The sequence below is a fragment of the Podarcis liolepis genome, assembly GCF_965112155.1.
Source record: "Podarcis liolepis genome assembly, chromosome: 3".
In the NCBI taxonomy this organism is placed as follows: domain Eukaryota; kingdom Metazoa; phylum Chordata; class Lepidosauria; order Squamata; family Lacertidae; genus Podarcis; species Podarcis liolepis.
The window spans coordinates 76,656,315-76,669,186 of NC_139557.1; the positions used below are offsets into that span (position 1 = coordinate 76,656,315).

General features: G+C 46.8%; 1 protein-coding gene across 1 annotated transcript; it reads right to left on the reverse strand.

Annotated features, from left to right (window-relative positions):
• Positions 1-911: 911 nt before the first annotated feature.
• Positions 912-12,504, reverse strand: RHOU (ras homolog family member U). The gene is made up of 3 exons (XM_083496972.1): positions 11,946-12,504; positions 9,177-9,235; positions 912-4,552 (listed from the first exon to the last, which is right to left on the reverse strand). Exons 1-3 carry the CDS (start codon positions 12,253-12,255, stop codon positions 4,097-4,099), a joined length of 825 nt encoding a protein of 274 aa, XP_083353098.1. The 5' UTR covers positions 12,256-12,504; the 3' UTR covers positions 912-4,096.
• Positions 12,505-12,872: the final 368 nt, after the last annotated feature.

The window sequence follows — 12,872 nt, forward strand, 5'->3', positions numbered from 1 at the left end:
GTCAAACTAAGTCAGACTCAAGAGTAGACCCAATGGCATTAAGTCCATGGATTTCAGCAAGTTCACCCTGTGATTTAGTTGGGATTTGGCCTCGATCTTACAAGTTCAGCTAGGTCAGGAGCAACATTGTAGCCAATTTTTATCAAGGGGTTTTGCAGAACTGGAGCCTACGCCTAATGAGGCCGTTAGGAAAAGACACAGCTTGATTACCGTAGCTCTTTAATAAATAAATAAAAAACCCAATTATTGGATTTTCTATATCTGATTCAAACTATTTGAAACGGTAAAATGGTTGTATATGCATTGAAGGATATGTACCCAAAGAACTAAAAACAAGCTCTTTTTGTAGTCATGCATCCCAAGATAAGTTAAGGAACATCATAGAAAGAAAGTCTGATGCCTCTTATCTCCAGCAGACTTCCTGCATTCCAGAACAATGTGGAATGGGCTGCAAGATGCCACTGGAGCAAGGAGAATCACCCAGAATCAGGCTTGGATTTCAATAAACATGGGGTTTCCCATCCATTCCTTCCCCAAGCAACCCAAACCTCGCTGTATATTGTTCGTGGCAGCTCCCACCCTGCAAGAAAGGCTTTTTAGGGACCACAGAGCAAACTTTCTTCTACAAACTTCCCTTCCTTTCACTCATCTTAGAATCCAGGCCAAATAGTTTTTCTTCTCCTTATGTACGTTTTCTCCTGGAGCTGGAGGGAGAATTTAGAATGGAGGAATGGCGCAGAGAGTAATATGTTTTAAAACTTTCCTGCAAAGCCACTGCCCCAATACCATTTGGGGAGCCCTGTAGCTATGATTCACTCAGGCTATCTGATCATGGCCCTCCTGCATCTTGTGTAGCTTGGCCCTCTGTAACACAGATCAGTTTGCTACACTAGAAAAGGAGAACAGTCCTGAAAAGTTGAAGCATCATTTAATGTTATTTAAACATGGCGTCAATGGAGGTAATCACAGATAAGCACGATAAGACACATGTAATGCAGACTTGGATGAGTTTGTTTTTAAACACATTTTAAGAACAAGAATGAACAAAATAAGCAGTCCGTCCAATTGTGAGGGGACCCCCGCTTACCCTTGAGTTTCCCTTATTCCATTTTGGTCTCTTCCTGGTTTCTGTGACCTACTTTTTTATGAAGAGGGGACACCAAAAAGCCTAATAAGGGGAGTTGAAAGGATTCAATATTTAAACCACACTGCAAGTGAAAGAACTCCCCCCTCTTGATTTCCCTCTGAAACTGTATGCACTGCTAGTTATGCTTTTATTACTTACAGTAATAAGTACAGTAATAAAATGGCAGACTTACTGTATGCATTGAAAATTTAAAAAAATAGTGTTCTACATTCTGATGGGCCATGCAAGTCTATGGTCCCTGGGAGTGTTTTCCTGGGGCTATGGGATGAATCAGACCTTGCTCTGAATATAAAAGTCAGACCAGGGGTGGGGGGGGTGTGTTGAGATAGGACCTCCCACTGCAGAAATCTCACCAACATTTGAGGTCCAATATCATCAGAGGCCTAAAGGAAGCATGCTGGGGATGGGTCAGGGAAAAGCATAGCTTTGATGGATCTTACAAGTACCCTTCTCAGTCCCCTGAAACTAAAGGAAACGTATGTAAGCCCTGGAACTCGTGTCTGTGCATTCTCTCCCATCAGAAATGACAGGAGAGGAATAGTTCCCATTAAAAATATATATCTGGAAAGGCAGAAACCGTGTTACTTCTGCCCTCCTGCAACAAGTCCAGCAGGGCTTTGGATAACTCTGAATCTCTGCTGATCTCTGCTGTCTGCCCCCAACATCACCACCCACTGAAAAGATGGTTCTCCCATCTGGGCAGGAGAGGGCTGAGTCAGACTAAAGCTACTGCCAACATTGAAACAGGAAACGTATCCCAACCAGGTTAGGAAAAATGAGAGCCACTGAAAAAAATGTAGGCAGCAACTTCACCTAAGGCTGGAAGAAAAATACTTTAATGCCCTGTGTACTAAACAATTGGGCAAGGAGGTGCCTGGGATTTCTGCACTGGTATTTCTCATGTACAAGATGTAGTGAATATAGAGGTTCTGCAGGAGCCCTGTTAGATCTGATGTGGATTCTGTTTGCAGGGCTTGCATGTGTAGACTGCATTCAGACATAATGGGAAACCATGGTTTATTGGTATAGGAACAGGGCCCCCACCTTGAACTCATGTGCTTCCACCTGCCCCCCTAGCTTCCACCTGTTTGATCCTAGCTTATTCTAAGCATGGAAGCCTTGGATTCACATGTTCCCTCTCCCCTTTCATGTGCCAACATCTGCTTTAGCTTTTGAATTAACCACAGTTCCCGAAGCCTGGACTCACAGAGAACTGTGGCTAGTTTAAAAACTAAAGCAGATGTTGGCACATGAAAAGGGAGGACAGGGAAACATGTAAATCCAAAGTTCATTAATGTAGCAGAAAACCATTGTTCCTCATCATGCCTGAATTAGGCCAGTTTAAACCTAAGATGATAATGGAATGAATAAGAAGCCTACTTTAAAGGCGGTGGCTGGTGGGAGGAGGAATCTTGACAATACAGAAAAGGAGACAATAACTTAAGGCTTTTGCGCTCATTTTGCAAATATCAGGTTCCTAAACAGCTCAATCTCCAGAATTCAGAACATTGCATTACTTAATTAGAAGAGGAATTTCTATAGGTAGATATTGGAGCAAATAATATTCCACATTTTAGATCCATCACATTGTAATCTATTGCAAGGGCAGGCCATTTTGTTAAAATTTAAAATATACCTTTGAATTGTCTTGAAAGGGATTTGGGTCACCACCAAAAATGTGTTGCATGTTGGCTAATGTTCATTTTGTTCAAAGCAATATGGAAGACCATAAGAATGCATGGACAAAGCAAGCAGCCCAGGTAGTTACCACCACTGCTAGCCTGCATTTATGATCATTAAAAAAAAACATTTAAATCACTACATGAAAATTGACAGGGACAGATTTGGTATATTTTGAATCAGGACCAATTTCTATGGCCATGCATTTACCTGGAAGACTTTTCCATTGGCATCAATGGATGGATTTCCTACTGCTTATGACTGACAGCTTGTTCTAATCCCACCTCACCTTATATTGATAGGCACTGAATTCCATCATGCAGAAAGATGGCCCTATCTAAGGTACATAAATGTGCAGTACCTGACTATGTGAAAAAGACTATAATGCAATTAGTTGAGATTATCTTGTAGAAAACATCATCACATTGACTTAGACCATCAGATACATACATTTCACAGGTATTTGGTGCATCGTTTAAGGGGAGGATTACATCCTTTATAAATTGATAAAAAACCTGTCATGGGGTCCCTAGAAATAGAAAAGCAACCCAAGGCTATTCAAAATATCATCATCATTATTATTTTTTTATAATTTGGCAAGCATGCACATTTACACCATGTAAAAGATCTGTAAGTCAGGGGTCTACAAATAAGATGCAGTCATGTAAGCAGCTCATTGTGTTAAGACATCCCTACACTGTGCATGAAGTAGGCATATCGTCTTAAGAAAAATATATAGGATTTACGTGCAGATTCTGCTAAATTTATCAAACTATGGATGTTTCTGGAATGCATGTTATAGTTTCTGAAGATGGCAAGACGGAAAACGGGCGCGTGGGAAGCCAAATGTCATTAAGGAGCACACACTTTCTAACATCCACCTGTCAAACTCTGTCCTCCTATAGTCTTTTCCTGGTTTCTGTGTCGCCTTGGCATCGGAGGCCTCTGTTGCGGCTCCTCCCACTTCTGCATGGAGTCAATTCCTCGGCCCAGCTTCTGGTTTCACATAAGTGTGGGGTAGTTGTCCCTTGGCAACAGGACACTCCGCTGACTCCGGCTGGGAGCCTTCCACCTAATGCACATCAACCAGCTCCCTCAGGTCCTCCTCCCACCACCTCCTCCTCCTCCAACGACAACAGGTGACTTTTAGCAGCATGTAGAGCTGTGAAATTCAGTCCGTGTGCTCTGGAATAGAGAGATTTTGAGCTAATATAGCTTTGACCCGCTCCCAGTATCCAACTGCTGTTTTCAAAGCCTTTGCAAAATATACTATACAAAGCAGCAATACTTTTTCCACCAGGATTTGGAGAGGTTTTTCATTTTGTCTGGAGTCCGGCTTTTCGATTTCTTTGGCTGCTGCTGAGTATCCGAGTACTGAATGCCAGCAACAATGGCTGCATCAAAGACTTCTTTGAGGTTTTTCTGAGTCAAAGCGGAGCACTCGATGTAAGAGGCGGCTTTTATTTCCTCGGCACAGAGCCTCGCGGCCTCCTCCGCCACGGGCTTCTCTTTGCATTTGTCCAGCTCAATGAGGACCTTGACGTCCTCCCGGAGGTCCGATTGTGTCCCAACAAGGATAATGGGTGCTTTGGGGCAGTGGCATCGGATTTCTGGAACCCACTTCTCGTTCACGTTCTGGAAAGAGGACGGGCTCACCACGCTGAAGCACAGCAGGAAGATGTCTGTGTTGGTGTAGCACAGGGGCCGGAGCTTGTCAAATTCATCCTGGGGGAAAATGGGGAAAAGAAGCGTGAATGTTGAGAGACCGTTTGCTCAGCAACAAAAAGCCCTTCAAAGCTCCATGGTTCAAGGTGAGGGAGAGAGTTTCTCCCACTCTCCAACTGCTTAAGAAATCACCCCACATATCTAGGAATTCCTGCACAAACCCTACATCCTCTCTGTTGCCTCTTCCCCTTCTTTGCAACATCTAAATAGGGCTGCAGAACTTACAGATCAGAGCTTTCAGGGAAATGCTGGGATATAGGTCTCCTGGGACTGCACCCACTGTATGATACTGAAAGGAATTGCATGTTTGAATGCGACCCCATTTTAAAAAATCCTCATAAACCCAGCAAATCAGGGCAAAGACTAGGCTAGCCTCCATATTCCCCTGACAAGCAAAGGAGTTTTTGATATGGGACATTGTTCCTTTTTATGATCCACCTCCTGCATTAGGAAGTGGCAAAGTCCTATAAGACTGTCCCAGATGATTCTGCTGAATGCATAGCCATACAGGAGGGATGATGCAATGAAAGCAGGCCAGGCATCCGGCAAGAACTGACAGGCAAATGGGAAACTGAATTGAACCAAAGGAAAGGCTTTGCTGAAAAGACAGCTTTTACCCTTTTCCTAGTGGAATTCCTCAGAGATTACTATTGGGTTTTGTTTCATATAGCTGTTTTCATTAGTGACCCTGGAAGGGAAGTGGGAGCACGTAGATGAAACTTACAGATGGCACTAACTTAGGAGGCACTGTAAATACCAGAAGGATTGATGAGAACTCATGCGGGATGAATGGGATAGCCACCTGAACTGGTGCAACACAAAGGAAATTAAATGGAATTAACACAAACCTAAGCAAAAGGAAAGAAAATTGCCACCTGGAGATTTGGCAGCTGGAAAAGAGTCATGCAGAACCTGATCTCCGGATCTTGTCTAATCACAAGATGGCTATGAACTGCCAGTGTGAGCAGTTGTAAAAGGGAAAAGGCAGTTCTCAGATGCATGAAGCAATGCAGAGATCCAATCTGACGTACTTGGCCACAATCCAGCAAAGAGTTAGGTAAATTTAAACTAGACGTGACTTTGCCCCAAAACATGAGACAATGAGATTTTCTAGGGACCGGAGTGAATAACAGCAGCACTTCTTGAACTCTGCACCTCACCAGGTGTCAGTGGGCAGTTTTGGGGCTCCAAGAGACTGGGTTTTTGTACCTCTGCTTAAGCCCATTGATAAGATTCTCACCAATGGTTAATTAGGACTAGCTCAGAGTAAACCAGCTACAAGTAACTACTACAGGAAACAAATGGGGAATTTCTCCTGTAAGCAGAAACTAAAAGCTCTTCACTTATTTACTTTAAGATGCTGCAGACATCCCACAGAAAGTAGCACAGTGATCTGATTTCCAACCTAACTGTTGTACCAATTTTGCAATCACAGTCTTCAAACTGATATTAGAGTAACACTTAATTCAGAGAAGTGTAAAACACTCAGGAATATTCTGGGGAAGTAAGAGTTCAAAGTTCAAGAGAGAGCTGCACAGGTATTTCTGGCTATTTGTCTTGGTCCTTTGGGCTCTGTGGTATTAGGAAGGGCTTGCTGCCCCCTCCCCCCCCCCCCCGAATATGAGAACAGTGTGGATGGGGGGTTTTTTGTTTAGGACTCCCCTGGTCAATCTCTGCATCAGGTTATCTATTAACCTTAAATTTGTAAACAGGCCACTTCCTGCTGCCTCTACGTGGCTTGGAACATTGTCTGAGTAATCCCAGGCTTCCTTGCTGTGTGGGTACCTACTCTGAATGCAGCTTCTAATGGCAGCAGTAAGATAGGACTGCATGCAAAGTGAGCGGTAAACGTGAACATACCCTGAATATTGTTTGTTTACTTGCTTCTTATTTCAATGTGTTTCTTATTTTGATTTGGTTTATCCGAATGGTTTATTGACTGAGCAGGGGAAAGCAATGGATCTGGACAACTGAAGAATTCAGATGATCAAGACACAGTTGATGAGAGATTTCACACTAAATCCAGGCAAAGCTTGATACAGGAAGGTGCGAGCGATTTAGCACCACACTGTCATATAACGTGATCCTCTGGAAGGAGTCATGATTTAATATAGCCCTTCAGAGGCCTGCTGTTCTAGGTTCATATTTATTGTTGTCATCCAATTTTCATGATCTACACTTGACACACTTCTGGTGCCATGAATAAAGAACACCCTCATGTTCACATTTCCCAATGTGCTGCCTCCCTCCCCACTCAACCTCCATGCTATGTGCCCTTTTGTAGTTCCTTCTATGCAGCAAAACTGTGATTTTGCCATGGGGTATGATTTTCTGATTTGTGGATCCTGTGTGATGATCAGAGTGTTATGGTTCTTCGCAGTTTATAGTCTGTTGCAGGGAGAGCCTAACAAAGGCGAGACCTTACAGATCCTGTTTCAGGTCAAGGCAGTATGTGTCACTGCTGCACCACTCAAGATTTGACTAACTCTTACATGAAAATCTAATCGTAGGGAGGAAAGTTGCCACATACCACTCATGAAAATCAGTTTAGTTATGTAGCTGTGTCTTTAAGTGTAGGGTTACAGGTAGGTAGCCGTGTTGGTCTGCCGTAGTCGAAACAAAATAAAAAAATTCCTTCCAGTAGTGCCTTAGAGACCAACTAAGTTTGTTATTGGTATGAGCTTTCATGTGAAGAAGTGTGCATGCACACAAAAACTCATACCAATAACAAACTTAGTTGGTCTCTAAGGTGCTACTGGAAGGAATTTTTTTATTTTGTTTAAGTGTAGGGTTTTGTGTATGTTTTTTAAAAAATTGCCAGTGGGGCTGTTCTAGATCAGGATCCTAGTGTGGGTTAGATTTTTAAAAATCCTTCATTCCCTGTTCTGATTCAGAGCCCCATAAAAAGAACTCCTGATCTGGATTGAGGCCACATGCAGACAATGTTTGCAACACACACACACACACACACACACACACACACACACACGGGGAAAAACTCCACTACACTTACTGGCAGATATGCAGCTAACCAAATCTTTTGTTAGGCCCAGAGGCTTCAAGGGCTGCAGCTGGGGGAAGCAAATCAACTCCTTGCCTGCACCCAACCTTTCCTTCTTGCTGACAGGACAAAAGCACAACATCACCGGCCTCCCAAACCAATACAATTTGCCTCAGTTGTGGTAGCATTTTAATTAAAATACAGCATGCTTCCAAGGGTTTCAAATTAAGAAGAGCGAAGAGCAAACACAGTCCGAGATGCACCTCCTGTGCCAATGTTTTGTTGCCAAACTGAAACATGCATCTTAACTTGCAAGGGGTCAGAGGTTCTTAACTTGGAAAAATGTTGAAGGAACACAGACGTGCAGTTCTTCAAAATACATCTAAAGAAATTACTACAAGGCCCCTTCCACTTGAATACACTTCTTTTCAGGGGCACTTGCAAAAGACTGAGGTTTACAGGGCAAGAGTCAGGGACACTGAGTTCATGAGCTCATTTGTTTCCCAGATTTAAGCCCCTTAGGAAGCAAGGCTAGAGCCAAAGACTCCTGTCACTTAGCTTCGGAGGCAGAGTTTGAACTGAAGCATGCTGTACCGCACTGAAGCTGTGGGCTGCGGTTACAAATATTTGCACAATTAGAGCTTGTTTGCATGTCCTCATAGTAATTGTCGCATTGATGTCATTGTGTTGCTTAAAACTGGAATGCGTTCCCACAAGGAGTAGAATTGAGGAGCAGATTCAGAGACTGAGATGAATTAGGAGTGCGAAAGAAAGCCCCAGATTATCGAGGCTCTTTTTCCATCTCTTATCTACAGCTAACAGGCCACGGGAACAATGGATCTAGGACAAAGATGTCACGAGCAATCATGGCTCCAAAAGGCCCTCCATAACAAGATGGAGAAGACAGCCACTAGGTACCCACAGCTCATATGCTGCCAACTGCTGGATTACCCAGTATCAGCCAGCAGGAAACAGGAAGTCCCCTTATGCATTGTGTGTTAGAAGCGACCACTCTATGAAAATGCACTCAGAGAGCTTGCAAAGAGAAAACTCCCATGCGTCACAGTGTGTAGTGCAGTATATTTTTGTCTTTTTGAGCCATCCATTGCAAATCAGGTAGTGGGCTGCTTGCAAATTCACATGTAAACATGTGCCTTTGTTTCATACGTGGGTGACTCATCGTCACTCACCTTTGCACAACAGAAGACCGCAAATCAAAGCAGGAAGTCTTTCTCCTCCCACAGTAGCCGGTCCTTCCTATGTAGTCCAGTTACTCACATTACTCTGGCAACAAGGGAACTGTTGCAGGGCTGCTCCTTCCAATGCCCTCAAGGTAACTGAGAAGCCACCTGGGACAAGGCCATGCCGCAGCCCTTCCCCACACAAAGCATCAAGCCTTGGGAAGCTGGGATACTCCCTGTGTGGGGAGGACCTGCCTTTGGGCTCCTGCTGCCTCCTCCCAGCCTTCTCATGTCACCCAGGGAAGCAGCCTGAAAGAAGTGACAATGCAGAGCCCACACCACTCCACCCAAAAAGGGTCTTAGCTCTTTCTTCCTCCACTTTCCTCCCTCTGCCCCAGGTTAGGCCACCCTTCCACTCAAGTAAGTAAGTAGTTTTACTGACCTGGCCAGCTGTGTCACAGAGCTGGAGCCTCACTGGCCGGCCATCAACGGATACAACAGCTGAAATGGAAGGGGAGGGAAGAGTCAGTGAAACTTTCATCCACTCATGAAGAATTACCGGTAGGTGTTTCCTCGTATTTATTTGAACCGGTTGTGATTTAAGGAGCTCAAAAGCCGCCTCAGTCCCAACTCTGAGGCCTACCCAAGCCCTTCAGGACTTTAAAAATTTGGTACACTCCCAATGGGCTAAGTAGCAAAATCACTGAATGATGCAAAAGAAAGAACAGAGCTGTCCCCAAACACTCAGGCCGTTTTGTATCCCAACCACCCACCCCATTCCCTTCAACTTGCTTGAGGATTGATTTTCAAAGTCCTGGCACAAAGGAGGCCCCTCTTTGCCTTAAAGCAGAAAAGACAATGCAAATATTGACACATCCCTTGCGAAGCTGCTGCTCTTTTTGCATCCCTTTCAGTTCTGACTAGAGGATTTATCATTCCACCCTCAGAAAAGAACTAGCTTGATAAAGAACCACGTGTAATCACAGGCCATTGTTACCATCGCTTCCCTGTTTAAACACAATATGCTATTTTTTAATTGAGGGGGTGGGCTTTGCTTGGTTTAATCCCCTCCCCCAAAACGGCTGCAGATTTATTGCTTTTGTCACTTCCTTTTGCTGCATCAATTTTCAATACTGCAGAAAAACTGTGCCCTTCAGGTATTTGCTTGCTGCAAAGCAAAACCGCTTACAGTTTAATGTGAGGCAGTAATGTGCTCCAGGAAGGAGTGGCTGGTTGGACTGGGCTCACATAAAGTCTCCAAACTGTACTGCTGTGGAAGCAGCTGAGCACACCTAACTCCCTTTGAACTCTATGGAACTTACTCCCAAGTATACCTGCTGCAGAGGGCTGGGTTGCTCAGGTCTAAGCTGGTGCAAAGGACAGGGAGAGCACCTTTGGTGACATGAGGTTGTAAGAGCCTGTTCTTCAAAATGAGAATGTTTCACCACAAAGGACAAAGGCCACAATACAGCGGCAAACAACGAAGAAGACCCCAGCATTTCCACAGCAGGTCAGCAGTGTGTTTTCTGTTTGAAGGGCATTTGAATATCTGGACAGTGTACATACACAAACCACATATGACTGAAACTCCCAACAGTAGGTGCATGTTTATCACATGTTCTCAGACATGAAAATGCCCTTCAGATGTTGGAGAAGAGACACAGCCAGCACAGAAATGCACAGGGACACCTCTTTTCTGTCAAAATGTGAAGCAGCTCCCAGATTCGTATCTATCCCCGAAGGAGTTAAGCCAGGACTGATGACCCAGCAGCTTCCACTCAACACCCAGAAACCTTATTAAAAACTGGGAAGATTGACAGGGGCTATTTAATTACAACAATTCACACGGCAAACCGCAGAAAGCCATCTCTCCACGCTGTTCCCTGCCCCCCCCCCCGAAAATCAATGGAGATTTAAACTAATAGAAGGTGGGGGAGGGGACTGGACAAGGGCTTACTTTCCCCCCTTCTGAACCTAACTAAAGGGATAAGGATTATGAGACAGCCAAGAGGATTTGCAAGATGATAGGAAAGTGTGACGTTTTGGGAAAATAAAGAACAGAATTATCTGTGTGGGCACAGCACCCTCAGCATAGCGCCTGAGCCTGGGGTAAATCAGACCCACAGGAACCCTTGGCAATAAAAGTACTTTGCCCTGAAAGATGAATATCCGCCATATAAAGGCATGTTTATATATACACCCACCCACTACAGGTTGCCCCCATAAGAACTAGTTAGAACTCAAAGGATCCTGTTTTTAGTTGTGACCAAGTTCCTAACCCTCACGCCTGGAAACGGCATGGAAAATACTGTTATAAATGGTGGAGGCTTCAAAACTCAGAAGCAAACAAGGACATTAAGGCGTATGCATGTGTCAGCCCCATTTAACACAGTGGAACTTAACTCCAAGTAAAAATCGCTTGTACAGAGTCAGACCATTGGTCCAGCCAGCTGCGGGTCTCCAGAATTGTGGGCCTATCTGGGCCCTAGAAATGCCCTAGACTGAATCAGGGACCCTCTGCGTGAAAAGTCAATGTTGCACCGCTGAGTTACAATCACCCTTGACCTCGGTTGTTTCGAAGTCCAGGTCAAGATTTGTAAAAACCTTTCAATCTTGCAAAAAAGGGGGGGGGGATATTCCAGAGGAAGCACAGCACGTCTGCATTTTAAACGGCGCGTGTTATATACAACTAAATAGGAATAATTCGATTTATGCGGGGCACTTCTTCAGTTCGAGCCCTCAGTTATGATCTGGAACGGGCATGCGAAAGAAAAGAAAGGAGTTTCTTCTTCACGTATCTCTCGGAGCTTCTTTCTCTATTAGACGATCCTCCCGAAGAAAGGGGCTTAATCTAACCCGTTTGGTCCCCTGACCGTAAGACTGATCCTTTCCCTATATATTCGGACGTGGGGGGGGGGTCCTCTTTCGGCCCCTCCTTTCTTTCTACCTGCATCCACCTGGAGCTCAAAGAGCAACGCTGCTCTTTCTCGCGAACTTCCCAAGGAGGGGAGCCGCCCCTTTTTGAGTCTCAAGGCTGGAAATGGACGGCGATTGAAAGAGAAGCCAGAGTCCACGCGGCGCTCCGAGGGCGAAACGCGCCTGCCCAGCCGGATCGCACGCTGGAGGGGCCGCCTCGCCGCGACCCTGCTGCCCCGAGGGGAAGTGCTTCCTCGGCAGCCTCCGAGGAGACCCTCTTCCGCCGCCCCCTTACCTGAGAAATTGTCGAAGGCGGTGGGGATGTACTCCGTGGGGTAGCCGTTGGTGGTGTAGCTCACCACCAGGCTGGTCTTGCCCACCGCGCCGTCTCCCACCAGCACGCACTTGATGCTGCGGCGAGGCTCCCCGCCGCCGCCAGTCCCGCCGCCGCCGCCCGCCCCGGCCCGGCAGCGGCTCCCCAGCGCGGCCCCCAGTGCCGCTGCCCGGCTGCTGCGGACCCTCCGCGGCGGCACCGGGGGCACTTCGCAGCCGCCCGGCAGCGGCTTGCTGATGTAGCCCGTCTCTCCCTCTTGCTGCGGCGGCATCCGCCTGGCTCCCGGGCGGGAGACCCCCTCCGAGGACAGCGGAGCCACCGGGGGACGAGGGGAAGCAAGCAAGGCGCGGCGGCGCGGCCGGCCGAGGGGAGCCGTCCTAGGCAGGAGCGCCCAGCCGGCGCAGCTCCGGGTCCCTGCACAGCGCTGCCGCCCGAGAGACGCGCCTCCCGGCTTCTCCTCCGCTCACTGCGCGCCGTCTCGCGGAGCCTGGCCGGGCGCTCCGCTTGCAGATGACATAATACACCAGGAGACCCGGGGAGCGAGCGAGTGAGCGAGCCGAGCAGGGCGGAGGGCAGCCGGAGGGGAGGAGCCAGGCGCAGGAGAGGCGGCCGGCAGGCGGCGCTACAGGCAGCCCAGGCGGACGCGAGAGGCCAGCCGCCGCCGCCGCAACTTGTGGACGGCGTGGAATCCTGGCTGCGTTCGAGGGCGCTTCTCATTGGACGGCCGCTGTTCCTTTCGAACGCTGACGGCAATTCGGACGACGCCTATTGGCCGGGCATGTTTCGCATAGCTCCCCATTGCCACGCTTCGCCCAAGGCTAGCGCGCTGGCCCGCCCCTCCCTTTCTTACCTGCGAGCGGAGCCCCTTCTCCTGACCTCTTTCCCGGG